Consider the following 15,122-nt stretch of genomic DNA (forward strand, 5'->3'; position numbering starts at 1 on the left):
AAAAATAAAATCCACAATGGTATATAGCTTCCTGGGGCTTAGAGTCTAAGAGCGACATCCGCTAACAAGCTAGCGTTAGAGGCCTCCTGGTAAATGTCGGCCACATATATTTTTAACAAACGTTTACTTGTCAGAGTGTGCGAGTAAATCCATCATTTCAAATCACGAAAGCTGAAAGATTTCTGTGCTTTTTTGCATTGAGTATACGCGGTTTCTGCGGAAGGAATCGAAGCTGCGTTCTCTAGCTCAGCAGTTGAGGATCGAATCTCTCAACCGTGAGGTTGAACGATTACTTTAATACATTACAATAAATTAAATTTTCAATTCACTCTCTTGAGTATCACTTGAGACGAGCTGCTTGCTGCACACAGGTGTCAAAACAGGCATAGAAATAATATTTCTTCACATGACCTTTAGTACCTGATAAAACTAATGAAAGCGCGCATTGAGTTCCTTTGCAATCGCGGCTTACAAAACGGCTGAATGCAGTACGCCTTAGCTTGGCAAGCGTCGCTGCTTTTTCGCAATCCGGCTTGTCAAGCGTGCATGAAAATCCTGCGAAGAATCTCATCGAATAAATCTTCGAGAGTGCAATGCTGTCGCATTTCTCTCTCGACTCCAGTTCAGGCCGTAAATACGGAGAGCGTACGTGTGTTCTTGACAGGGTTGGTTTTGTAAGCCAAAATATATCGTTTTGTAATCACCTCAAGTTAAGTTTCTTCTTTTTATTCTCTGTTGGCTGTCAGACAACCGCTGAAGTCATGGCACTCTTATGAATGTATGAATGTTTATGTTCACATTGCCCGTCGAAGATGTTTCTTTGAAGTGTTTCAGGATATATTCATTTATTCAGTGTTCAACTGACGTCAGCATATACTGCCAATAGAAGCGGTGCCATACCTAAAAACATTGCTTAACTGTCGCCGTCGATTCTGAAGCATGTGCTTATTGCATGTGCTATGGTAAAGGACACTCAATCTCGCATCCTGCGTGAGTCCGCCTTCAGTGATTTCGCTCAGCATTGGGAATTCACTTCAAGCTTACCAGCCACAAACGGGAACCTTTAAGAATCATTCCGCACCACTCCCCGCCCTCCTCCCCAACCTGACCTTACTGTAGATGGGCTTCTTACAAGATATCGCCGCGGTAACTTTACCATCCACGTTTGTAAAGGTAAAGCTCTCATATTTAGGTGACAGCGGATATGAATATTTAACAGGTTTTGGTTTATAAGACAATTTTTGTACTGCATTTTATTCACGCCGTATGTAATACACCCGATGTAAAGTGCATTCGTTTAGGCTCGTCCAGCTTTAGTACATTAAAATGATTCCAATGAGGATATATAACATTCGACGACATAAATCAATAGGGTACTAGGATAATACATGCAATGAACACAGTGATGTCTGACTGCGCTCGATTGATGGCGAGATTGATGTCGATGGCGACAATGATGTAGATACAAAATGACGGTTTAGCTTACCATTTGGACCAGGGTATTTATCGCTAATGATAATGCAGTAGTCGCTAGCGAACAAGACAACAAACGGAGGATGAAAATTAGGTGGCCGCTTTCCCCCAGCTGTCAAAAAAAAAAAAGAATCGGCTTCAGTTTCACATCTCCAATATTGAATAGCACCTCAAAAATTGGCATGCAAAATGCTTACATGGTAATCACGCATGCCTCACGAAATATGTTGCCAGAAATGACGTCAACTACTTTCATAAACCTTTCTTCATGGGACAGATCACCGCTCAGGTCTCACGTTATGAGTATTGAATGAAGGAGATCGAGTCAGTGTCGATTAAATCAACAAATGTGTCTTTATACACTACTTACGGGGCATTATTTACGGCAGATCGGCACGGAGCCGAGGACTACTAAACAGAATCAACTGTAGTCGCACAGTTACGGCCGGGGAGAAGACTGCACACTACGAACGCTCGTGAAGGTCTCGGTCTCCAGTTGTGTTATTGCGACTGTTGTAAGGAGGAAAATAAAATTCACAGGCCTGTTGACTACCTCTATAACTGAGCTACCACGGCTGTCTCTTGCGACAGAGCAGACATAAAAAAAAAGACGACAAAATAGAGTTTTTTTGGTGTTCGTCAATTCACAGGCGTGTTGACTACCTCTATAACTGAGCTACCACGGCTGTCTCTTGCCGACAGAGCAAATATAAAAAAAAGACGACAAAATAGAGTTTTTATGGTGTTCGTCAATTCACAGGCCTGTTGACTACCTCTATAACTGAGCTACCATGGCTGTCTCTTGCCGACAGAGCAAATATTAAAAAAAGACGACAAAATAGAGTTTTTTTGGTGTTCGTCAATTCACAGGCCTGTTGACTACCTCTATAACTGAGCTACCACGGCTGTCTCTTGCCGACAGAGCTGATATAAAAAAAGACGACAAAATAGAGTTTTTTTGGTGTTCGTCTTTTTTTCGCGCTGCAGTTATGCTGAAGCAAAATAACCAACTTACCCAACAGGTCGTTTTAATTAAGTCGATTCTAATCCGCAATTGTAATTATAAATAAGAGCGTTTATCCCTGTGCGCGTCCAGTAGAGTCTCATGAGCAATATATATACTGAGGTTCAGTGAATCGGTTAAAAAACTCGACGAGGACTTTTTGTAGTCTAAAGCATGATTGAAATCGTTGCTGAAATTGAAAGGTGCTAAATGCAGGGGAGAAATTGCTTTAAGAGAAAAGAGCACTACCAGATCAAAATCTTAGAACCTCCAAAATGATCACGTTTGTCCTATATTGTCGCCACTACACAATCGCAGCAAATCGGCTTCTATCAATTTAAATGCAAAACAAAAATTTCATGAAAATTCTATGTGGCTGGCAGAAATTGCAACACTGTTTACGGCCGCTTCTTTAAGCCGAAATTCCTCATCACATTTTAGATATGCGTTAACAACTCAGTCCACACCGACCTTTCAGGCAGTGTGAGCAGAGCCACTGGGTAAAGTACAGGGTCGTCCACTCTAAGTGCGAACACGGCTCCGAGTGGCCGCGCTCCGCGGAGCGCCAGCGGATCCGGCGCGTTCGCGCATCGAAGCAAAGCCGCGCAGGCGCACAGGGGCCCTGGGGAGGAGCTTCGTGTCGTCTGCTTTCCAGCAATGCAAGCGAGGTGCGCGCCAGCGCTGTAGCAGACGACACGAAGCTCCTCCTCCGGGCCCCTGTGCGCCTGCGCGGCTTTGCTTCGATGCGTGAACGCGCCGGATCCGCTGGCGCTTCGCGGAGCGCGGCCACGCGGAGCCGTGTTCGCACTTAAAGTGGACGACCCTGTACATTGCACCTCATATCAGAATATTGCCGCGAAACCTTCAAAACAGTATTTGTTGTTTTTTAACAGCCGCCGGCATACAGGCTTATCACTCTGATTTTGGACCGCGTATCAGTTCCCTAATCTTTGTTTGTTAATGCTCGATGTCGCGAGTCACACCTTTATCAGTTTTGTTGTAGCGCAAGATGCACCGAGATCTGTCTCGAAGGTTCCGGCCACTCGGGTGTCTTTCCACAATGTTCCAGCCCGTGCTGGTAGCTGTTCGCGACGTTATCTAGATTGTTCTGTACAGCCTTTAAATTGAGCGTTGACGAGTATGGCGAGCATTCTTTGTTCGACGATCGATGATCACGTTTCTTTCAATCGCCGCCGCCGAGTTACTTAGTTCTTTTGCGAGCGCAAGTCAGCCCAAGTAAAGAGTTTCTTTAGTGCAATCATCGACCCTTCATTTGTGTCGTCGACCTCGTCACCACTACGTGACATCTGGTGGAGGTATCCAGCACCTCCACCAAGTGCACCAGATTTAACATTGGTTAGTGAGCAGCAATTAGCAGAAACAAACTGGTATCTGCTGGTTAAAAAATTGACAATCGAGGTATAAACATTGCTCTTTACGTCAACATTGGCAATTTTCATTATAGGGACAACTTCGGCCGCCATACCTAGTACCTGTGCAAAATCGATGAACACGGCATCAATTCTTGATAAGTGATGTGCATGGTCGCGAAGAACGTCTGTTACTTCGCGTTACGGCAACTCGCAGCAACTACCCCATAGTTTTTGAGCAATTTTGTTACAGTGTTGCGGTGGTATACCGATAGACACAGATTGGGAAACTTACCATATGAAAAATTGTTGAAAGGTTCACAACGAGACGTTTTGGCTTTTCCAGTATTTTATTTTCACACTCACTTTTATACGGAATACGTTTATTTCCAACACTCGCTGGAATGGCTGACAGTGAGATTTGGCTGCGCGCAGAAGAGCTGGAACGTGTACTCGCACAATACATCTTCCTCATTAAAGAACGTATACGTAGTCCAGTATACGCATTTTGCCCTCTCTGTAAGGGAGATTGAAAAGTAACGTGTGAGTCGTCAGCGTACCCCAACCTTCCCTTCAGCTTTAACTGTTACTCTGCGAAAGTTAGTTTCATTACCTCGACTTAACGACTTATTAGTGTTGAATATACGAAGCCCATTTAATAAAAAGTTTAGGCGGCTGTTCTCATAATTTTGGTGTGAAGCCATCAGCGAATTTTTCTGGTTAAATTTCTCTCGTCCTTGGTGGATATCGAAACTAGTTTGATATTATCTACATCGGGTTCTGTCAACGGTACACGGGGTGCAGCTCTTGAAAGGGCATCACAGATACCCTAAGACGGTTCTGTACGGTGATTGTGCCTGAAAAGCAGTCGAAGTTCTCTGGATAAAACAGCGCTAACATGAGACGAAGCAGAGAGAGGGGACATGACGCTCTTACCAAAGAAGTCCTTACACGAGAATTATACCCCAGAAACGTCACAATATCCCTGAAGATATGTCTGAGCCTAAAACGGCTTGTGAGTAGTTAGAAGCTGTAAGAATGGGTACGTAAATATCCATTTTCGTGGACGAATACCTAGAGGCTGTCTCTGTCTTAAAATACTATGAACAGGTTTGCTTATGAGTGGGTTGTCGAGCGGTTTTATTCTTAGCATACCGAACGAAAATAACTATTCCACGTGCCCACATCAGCTGAGCAACCCGAGATGGCAGCTGCTCCTATACTTCTGATCTCACGTGGACTTGTTAAGTTGCAGACGCCATGAATCAATCAATGCTCGGCGATGTAGGCTGCTAGCTACCACTTTCCAGCGCCATGCTCATGGAATTTTCCTCGCAAAGCTATCGCCGGATTTTCTGGTTGACGAGGCTTTTAAATCAATTAGGTTAAAAACACCACGCCTTATTTGCTATACGTAAAAGTGATTGTGTCTCTGTAAGGCGCGGAAATGATTTTCATTAAATCATGCCACAAAATATGCGCCGAGATTGGCCATTGTCCTGGCGCATTTGCGCTGTAAGCATGCGGACAAATCAGAGACGCATTTCTGAACACACGAAAAACCCTGGGAGACAATTAAGACTTGCCTTTAAGATTTTGACGCGAGAACGGTAATATCTACCATTTGCAAGTCTCCTTACGTATCCTCGTTCTCGTTCAAGTATGTTGCTACTCGCCCCACTGTAATCCCTTAACTTATTTCTCTAATACTTCGCGCGTACTCTTTATCATACATTCGTATGACAAAGGCCAGCAGAAATATATAGAGCGGTTCGCTTTAACCAGGCCGTGCGGATGTTATCCGTTACTAACATAGTGATATTAACGATGCGCCACTATTGGTGCACACGCTCCCAGACACGCTTAAAGTGAATGGGCGTAGCTGTCTCGGTCTCAAAGGAGATGCCCTCGAGTTGCGTGGCAAGCCCAGCCGGAAGTCAACTACCTTGTTGTGACAGAAGGTGGTGGCCGTTTGGTGCCCAGCTTTCGCCGGTTCAAGCCAGAGTAAGTGTCGGAGTCGGAAGTGACAAGCAAAACAAACTTCATACACAGCAAGAGACGACACAGAGGAATACACATTAACACTGAAAATACACAGACATGAGGTTCACAGAAAGGCAACGCAAAACATGCGAGTAAACAGGTATTCAATAACACAGAGGCTTTACAACACTCAACAATACACGATAGAGTCAAATAAACAAACAACAAATTGTTCACCGGACACTGCCGCAGACCGACATCTGGAGAGTCACGATGTGGCCGCCATGCTCCCTCTCAGTGCAGTGGGCTTGCCGAGCAGCGGGTTGACGCCGGGAGCCGAGCAGTAGCAGTTGCTAACTCGCGGCAACACTAGCTCAGACGCTTGCTGGCCGTTCAAGCTACGCAACCTCAATAAATAAGGCGCTCCTCGTCTGTATCTTACGACGCGCCCCGGCCAGCGCACACATACACGTAACTTCGCTCGTTTAAGCGCCCACTTTTCCTCCCGCCGAGCCGTGCGTTGTCATTGGTCAAGCGCCGCCGAAACTTCTGGAGAGGACGAGTACCTTCCGGCCGGGTCATCGGGTGCCTTTGTCAGGTGGGAGGAGGTTTGGCTCCAGAAGGCGCCGCACCTCAAGGTCTCACGTAACCTGTCTGCCCGTCATCATTCATACATCATCCCCGGTATCTCCTCCTCCTCCCGGATGTCCGGGGGGCGGAGCTTTTTGTTTCGGGATGACGGCCGTACCCTGGCAAGGGGCAGTCGTGTGGTGAAACGCACACAGCAGTCACCGAACACTATCACAACTGTGTTTAAGGTCCCCGCTGTGACAGCAGGCCGAACACAGGGAGACTGGACTTTCTTTGGACCTCGGATGTCCTGAAGGACAACTGTAACCCTAAAGTGCTTCATATCAATACTGCTATGGTACGTCCAGAGATCGTGCAAATAATCCGTGGCCTGCTCCACACGTCTATGAACTTTTGCTCGCTTAGGTGACGCTGCTCACGGCTGAGGTGAAACCAGACCTCTCTGCGGACTCGTGCGAGTACCTCACGAAGGCCTGGAACACTGCGTCCATACGCAGCGCCGCACCTGGCAGACCAGACTTGGTTTATGCACTCAACGAGCAAGAGCACAAACTGCTTCACAGCATGCCTGGGCAACGGGTTGAGGTGCCTGACAGTTTGATACGGCACTCCTGGGATCTATCAAGTCAGCCACTCGTCGAAGGAGGGCTGCTGGGAAGACACTGTGAAAATATATGCACCATGTCTTCACGACCACCACAGAACGGGCAAACTGGATGCAAGCTCGCCCGTGTGAACGCCCTGCGCGGATGGGGAGAAAGCCGCGCGCAAGGCGATACATGAACGTCGCTCTGCTTGCATCCAAAAAGTTTGCCAGTATCAGATTCCAGCTTGGAAGCATATAAGGCAGATCTCTGACTATACCTAGGGGGGAGTTTCGGCGTCAAAAGATTGGCTAGATTTTTTAACGGTACTGCCAGAATATCTATGTCGGCCTGCAGGCCTCTGAGTCGCTTCAAGCAGTTATGCATAGAGGGGCGAAGGAGAGCCAGAACGGGGAGCGCAGTGCGAAAATGTACTTTGCGAAAAAAGAAGACGAAGGCGGGGGCTTAGGAAGAACGAGGTCAAGCTTCGAGTCAGAGACATGTCTGAATTCAGGGCTGTCTGCGTCCATCTGACGTGTAGCACTGCGGTTACTATGCCCAGGTCTGGGATGCCAAGGCCTCCCTTGTCCCGAGGCTGTTTCACCACAGGCCTCCCGATTTGATCTATCATACCGTTCCACCTCGGGTGAGTCTCAGTCGCCGCCGAGTGATGAGAAGGAGGGTGACGCCGATGCGTGCAAGGCTACGGTCTCCCCTCGCGCGGAGTCGACTACGTAGACGCCGTGAGGGCTGCTTTCGCGCCGCGCTGACTTAAAAATGTGCGCCGATTTCGTGACAACGGACATGACTGCATAGCTTAGGGGCAGCGTGTCTGATGTAGGATGCAAGCTAGGCTCCGGGACGGCTGATTGGATTTTACTCGTCTCACAGCTCATGTCAAATCAGCTACGCCAGTGGTCACGTGACGTCAGACAATCATACGTCCTATCAGCGTCCACCATGCCTGCCCCCAAATATACCACCTGCTAAAGCCATGGCCGTGATTCTGAGGCGAACGCTTTTACAGGCTCATGGGTGTGCACAGTGTACGTCCGCAGAGGGGGTCTTTACATCTCTGTGGAAGAGTGACGTGATTTATGAGCAAAAATAATGGTTGTATGAGGCACACGGTGAAAAATTGTCTCGATGAGAAAAATTTAGTCGATGTGAAGTAATTGCCAATTCGACATCGAAAAGCCATGGACGTCGATATAGCGAGCAGACATCAAACCTAAACCAATGTCGAATTTGTGCAAATACGTCACAAGTGTGCAGAAAACATGCAAGCCCGTTGCAAAGCTTTATTGTCGTGCCTCCTCATTGCGTCACAATATCGAAAACAGTCTGTCAAGATTGAAAGAGGAAAGGTGTAGGGAAAGAGAGAAGAGAGAGTAACCGTTAATAAAAGAACTACAAAAAAGAAACAAGTTGAAAGAGTAAGACAGAAAAAAAAATAGCAAGAAAATAGAAAAAAAAAGAGACAACGCAATAAAGGAAAAAAAGAAGCAAATGAGTAGAGTCGTAGGGAAGGCTTTCGCCTTACCGCATTTACAAGCGGTCTAGGTGCCTCCAACAACGTTTTTCGCACACAACGCTGGCACTGAAGCTGGATTTTTCTAGGTTAACGGGATCCTAAACGTGACTGCGTTAAAGTGTCAATAGCCTGAATTAAGCAGATCGAGGCAGCTATAGTGCTAGTTCAAGCCGTTTTGGCAGCCTCAGACAAGCTTACCAGGATAAGCAGACGCTTTCCGCTACATCGCGCGCGACAGCGATTGACTGGTACCACACGAGTAATTGAAATCGGATGTATCGGTGCGAAACTAATTTACACTGTGAAATGCTGCCGCCGCCAGATAACAAACCTGATATTGTTTAAAACAAAGGGAACCGCTAAACAGAAAAGACTACAAGAAGACGAAGGACAAGACCAAGAATAATGCTCAGAAAGGACGCGCGAAGTTGTACCCTGAAGTGATGCCACACGAAAATAAGCTTTCACATAGATTTATAAATGTTCCCAGCATGCACAATTTAAAGCTGTTGTTTTTAGCACCGAGCAAATTGGCGAACCTGTACTTCCGAATAATTTTCCTACTCCCAGGTGAATCGGCAATAGCATCTGCATGGACATCATTGAAGACCCGATGCTCAGCCGCCACCTCATGAACATCCCGTAGAACAGGACACACTAGGCAGCGACCACTACATTATCTCTTTCACTGTCCCGTTCACACAGCCTCACAAGAAATTACTTACACACAAGCTGTCAAACTGGTATACGCAAACTGCAAATGGGCAAGCTAGCTACCATTACCATCACAGATATCGACCAATGGGTGAGCCCACTCATGACCGATGTCTCCACGCACACCCAACATATCGAAACACAGGGCACTCCTGCACTAGACTCGACTTGTCCGTCTCTGAAACACATATCGTAGCCTATTGGAGCGCTAGAAAAGAACAAACCTAACCACGCTCTGAAAAAGCGGTTGGCAACACTGCAGTCATATATCTCCCAACATACAGAGGAGCTCTGCTTGTCCAACTGTGGACAGGTTTGTGACAGCATGGCCGGCAATCTATCCACCGAGCGAGCTTAGCAAATCCTTCGGCATCCCATCGACTCTGCACCCTCCAAAACAGCTAAGGAACACCACGTCATTCGACTCGTACAGAACACAGACCTAACTCTAGACGTCCTCTTGAACAGCCTCAGACAAACGCAGAAGTCGCAGGACATACGACTTCTTCTTCCCTACAGAGGCCAAACTCCACTCTCGACGTATATATTACGGAAGCCGAAGTCAGAGCAGCCTTCCTGACTTTTCCTACCTCTTCCTTTCGAGGTGTTGACAAAACTTCCAACTACATGCTCCGGAACCTGGATGATCAATCGATCACGATCGATTATGGACTACTTTAACAAATACAGGGCGGAGGGCACCCTTGTATAGCCTTGACATCAGCCAGTTATATTTATAGCTGAACCAAACAAACCACTCACAATAGTCAACTTACGCCCCATCTCTTTCAATTCGTGTCTCGAGAAACACTTTGAAAACTTCGTGCTGGCGAGACTCAATCAACGCATGACGGACAACACTGTCTACCCCCACAGCATGATTGGCTTCCATTCCCATTTGTGCACGCAGGATGCCATGCTGCAGATTCCCACAGACGTCTTTGACCCAGACATCGAGGCCACACAAAGGCTATCCTAGCTCTGGATTTATCCAAAGAATTTGAGCACGTTGACTATCGCGCAATCATAATGGCGTACTACGTAGTACACTTATATCGGGGCATTTCTTACAAACCGCATGGCTGAAGTCCACTCTGGCCAACATGCATCACCTCCTTATTATCTTAGAGGAGTGGTACTCCCCAAGCGTCCATCATGCCCCATTTCCTTTTCAACACTACAATTACCTCACTGTTTGGTTTATGGGGTTTAACGTCGAAAACGAACTCAGGCTATGAGAGATGCCGTATGGAGGGCTCCATAACTTCCGACCTCCTGGAGTTCTTTCCGTGCGCTCACATCGCACAGCACATGCGCGCCTTGTTTTTCGCCTCCATCGAAAAGCGGCCGCCGCGGCCAGGATTCGATCCCGCATCCTTGGGCAGATAGTCAAGCGCCCTTACAACTTTACCACCTCGGCGGAGCTATTTTTACGGTTTTCACCTTATCTCATTTCTCTCTGCTTCTAACTGATTTCGAGCATTGAAGGGAGGTATGCTTTCTTTAAGTGCGTCGTAGTTATGAGAAAAGTCACCGACTTCCTCTGTGCAACCATATGCATTTTCGAGTATTTTTCAAGTTCCTGATCGCCATAATTTCTGCGCGCCACCGAAACTGAATTCACGAAATCTCTTCCGCCGTTTGCTTGTGTTCTTCAAAGAAGCTTCTAATGCTACGTTTTTCTACCCCGTGTTCAAAATATCCTTGATACTTCCGAAATATAATTACCAGCATTTGTGTAAGATTTATTGAGTAGTATGGATAGGTATATATATATATATATATATATATATATATATATATATATATATATATATATATATATATATATATATATATAGCATAAGTAAATAGACGTACTTGGTTGCTAGAGGTTACATACAAGTGAAAAATTGCTTCATACTGTTTCCAAGTTTATTTGGAATCGACGTTTTGGCAGGAGCCCAACCTCTCTCTCTCTCTCTCTATATATATATATATATATATATATATATATATATATATATATAGACCAGAAGCTGGCCTTCATTCGCACTCCTGATGAAGGCCAGCTTCTGGTCGAAACGTTGAGTCCAATACACTTCGCTCTCTCTCTCTCTCTCTCTATATATATATATATATATATATATATATATATATATATATATATATATATATATATACAATAAAATGTTTCTTTAAATGAAGCGTACACTTCGCTCTCTCTCTCTCTCTCTATATATATATATATATATATATATATATATATATATATATATATATATAGAGAGAGAGAGAGAGCGAAGTGTACGCTTCATTTAAAGAAACATTTTATTGGACTCAACGTTTCGACCAGAAGCTGGCCTTCATCAGGAGTGCGAATGAAGGCCAGCTTCTGGTCGAAACGTCGAGTCCAATCAAATGTTTCTTTAAATGAAGCGTACACATTGCTCTATAATTTTTTAAGCGGCCGAGTACGCTAAATGTTCTCGCATATATATATATATATATATATATATATATATATATATATATATATATATATATATATATATATTTATTTATTCTTATTATTAGCCTGACTATACCCACTGCAGGGTGAAGGCCTCTCCCACATTTCTCCACTTAACCCGGTTCTGTGTTAGCTGCATCCACTTGACCCCTGCGAACTTCTTCATCGCATCCACCCACCTAACTTTCTGCCGCCCCCTGCTACGCTTTCCTTGCCTTGGAATCCAGTTTGTTACCCTCAGCGACCATCGGTTATCCTTTCTTCGAACTACATGTCCTGCCCATGTCCATTTCTTCTTCTTAATTTCCACTAGAATGTCGGTAACTTGAGTTATTTCTCTGACCCACTGTGCACGCTTCCTATCTCTTAATGTTACCCCTACCATTTTTCGTTCCATAGCCCTCTGGGTAGTCCTCAACTTAAGTAGAACTCTCTTGGTTAGCCTCCACGTTTCAGCCCCATAGGTGAGTACAGGCAAGATGCAACTGTTGTATACTTTCCTCTTGAGCGGCAAGCTGCTAGTCATAATCTGCGAGTGCTTGCCAAATGCGCTCCATCCCAATCTTATTCTTCTTATTTCCTTTTCATGGTCCGGATCTGCGGTTACTACCTGTCCTAAGTAGACATATTCGCCTACTACTTCCAGTACTTCGCTACCTAATGTAAACCGCTGTTGCTTTCCGAGGCTGTTGAAGATTACCTTAGTCTTCTGCATATTGATTTTCAAGCCTACCTTTCTACTTTTCCTGTCTAGGTCATCAATCATTATTTGCAGTTCATCCCCCGAGTGTATCTATATATATATATATATATATATATATATTAAATTTTATATATAAATTAAAGAAGCGAACAGTCTACAAGGCAAAGGTAAACGGTGGTGATTTATTATTATTTGTTTACGTTATTTGTTGATATTGAAAATAATAGTCTTATGAGGATTTTAGGGACAAAGAATATTTAATGAAAAGCAGAAGGAAAAACAACGCGCCGTTAGTGGTATATATATATATATATATATATATATATATATATATATATATATATATATATATATATATATATATATATATATATATATATATATATATATATATATATATATATATATAGATATATATATATATATATATATATACCAACCAACCAACCAACATGTATGTGTGTATATATATATATATATATATATATATATATATATATATATATATATACTCATACATGTTGGTTGGTTGGTTGGTTGGTTTGTGAGGTTTAACGTCCCAAAGCGACTCAGGCTATGAGAGCCGCCGTAGTGAAGGGCTCCTAAAATTTCGACCACCTGAGGTTCTTTAATGTGCACTGACATCGCCCAGCACACGGGCGCCTTGCTTTTCGCCTCCACCTAAAAGCGGCCGCCGAGGCCGGGATTCGATCTCGCGTCCTTGGGAACAATAGTCAAGCGCCGTAACCTGTGCGCCACCCCGGCGGTGCCATATATACATGTATATTTTATTAAGAAACAGTGCTATCTTAAATGCGAGACATATCTGGAATCACTACAGCATCACTACAATAAAAACAAAAATAAAATCCACAATGGTATATAGCTTCCTGGGGCTTAGAGTCTAAGAGCGACATCCGCTAAAAAGCTAGCGTTAGAGGCCTCCTGGTAAATGTCGGCCACATATATTTTTAACAAACGTTTACTTGTCAGAGTGTGCGAGTAAATCCATCATTTCAAATCACGAAAGCTGAAAGATTTCTGTGCTTTTTTGCATTGAGTATACGCGGTTTCTGCGGAAGGAATCGAAGCTGCGTTCTCTAGCTCAGCAGTTGAGGATCGAATCTCTCAACCGTGAGGTTGAACGATTACTTTAATACATTACAATAAATTAAATTTTCAATTCACTCTCTTGAGTATCACTTGAGACGAGCTGCTTGCTGCACACAGGTGTCAAAACAGGCATAGAAATAATATTTCTTCACATGACCTTTAGTACCTGATAAACAAGAAACTAATGAAAGCGCGCATTGAGTTCCTTTGCAATCGCGGCTTACAAAACGGCTGAATGCAGTACGCCTTAGCTTGGCAAGCGTCGCTGCTTTTCGCAATCCGGCTTGTCAAGCGTGCATGAAAATCCTGCGAAGAATCTCATCGAATAAATCTTCGAGAGTGCAATGCTGTCGCATTTCTCTCTCGACTCCAGTTCAGGCCGTAAATACGGAGAGCGTACGTGTGTTCTTGACAGGGTTGGTTTTGTAAGCCAAAATATATCTTTTTGTAATCACCTCAAGTTATGTTTCTTTTTATTCTCTGTTGGCTGTCAGACAACCGCTGAAGTCATGGCACTCTTATGAATGTATGAATGTTTATGTTCACATTGCCCGTCGAAGATGTTTCTTTGAAGTGTTTCAGGATATATTCATTTATTCAGAGTGTTCAACTGACGTCAGCATATACTACCAATAGAAGCGGTGCCATACCTAAAAACATTGCTTAACTGTCGCCGTCGATTCTGAAGCATGTGCTTATTGCATGTGCTATGGTAAAGGACACTCAATCTCGCATCCTGCGTGAGTCCGCCTTCAGTGATTTCGCTCAGCATTGGGAATTCACTTCAAGCTTACCAGCCACAAACGGGAACCTTTAAGAATCATTCCGCACCACTCCCCGCCCTCATCCCCAACCTGACCTTACTGTAGATGGGCTTCTTACAAGATATCGCCGCGATAACTTTACCATCCATGTTTGTAAAGGTAAAGCTTTTATATTTAGGTAACAGCGCATAAGAATATTTAACAGGTTTTGCTTTATTAGACAATTTTTGTACTGCACTTTATTCACGCCGTATGTAATACACCCGATGTAAAGTGCATTCGTTTAGGCTCGTCCAGCTTTAGTATATTAAAATGATTCCAATGAGGATATATGACATTCGACAAAATAAATCGATAGGGTACTAGGATAATACATGCAATGAACACAGTGATGTCTGACAGCGTTCGATTGAGGGCGAGGTTGATGTCGATAGCGACAATGATGTAGATACAAAATGACGGTTTAGCTTACCATTTGGACCAGGGTATTTATCGCTAACGATAATGCAGTAGTCGCTAGCGAACAAGACAACAAACGGAGGATGAAAATTTGGTGGCCGCTTTCCCTCAGCTGTCAAAAAAAAAAAAAAAAAAGAATCGGCTTCAGTTTCACATTTCCAATATTGAATAGCACCTCAAAAATTGGCATGCAAAATGCTTACATGGTAATCACGCATGCCTCACGAAATATGTTGCCAGAAATGACGTCCACTACTTTCATAAACCTTTCTTCATGGAACAGATCACCGTACAGGTCTCACGTTATGAGTATTGAATGAAGGAGATCGAGTCAGTGTCG

General features: G+C 44.2%; 1 protein-coding gene across 4 annotated transcripts in view; it reads right to left on the reverse strand.

Moving 5' to 3' along the window:
- Positions 1-4,155: 4,155 nt before the first annotated feature.
- The window catches only part of LOC146190005 (uncharacterized), a 51,449-nt gene continuing 40,482 nt past the window's right edge, over positions 4,156-15,122 (reverse strand). For 2 of the 4 annotated variants that reach the window (XM_084604729.1, XM_084604728.1), the window contains 2 exons: positions 14,796-14,894; positions 4,157-4,363 (listed from right to left, as the gene is read on the reverse strand). In XM_084604729.1, coding sequence (XP_084460855.1) covers positions 4,230-4,363; positions 14,796-14,894 — 233 coding nt within the window. In that variant the 3' untranslated portion in view covers positions 4,157-4,229. Of the gene's footprint in view, positions 4,364-14,795; positions 14,895-15,122 lie in introns of those variants that run through there. The other 2 variants (XM_084604730.1, XM_084604731.1) reach the window with 2 other exon arrangements.

This window comes from Amblyomma maculatum, chromosome 5, assembly GCF_055883805.1.
Source record: "Amblyomma maculatum isolate TAMU_Amacu chromosome 5, ASM5588380v1, whole genome shotgun sequence".
Lineage (NCBI taxonomy): Eukaryota > Metazoa > Arthropoda > Arachnida > Ixodida > Ixodidae > Amblyomma > Amblyomma maculatum.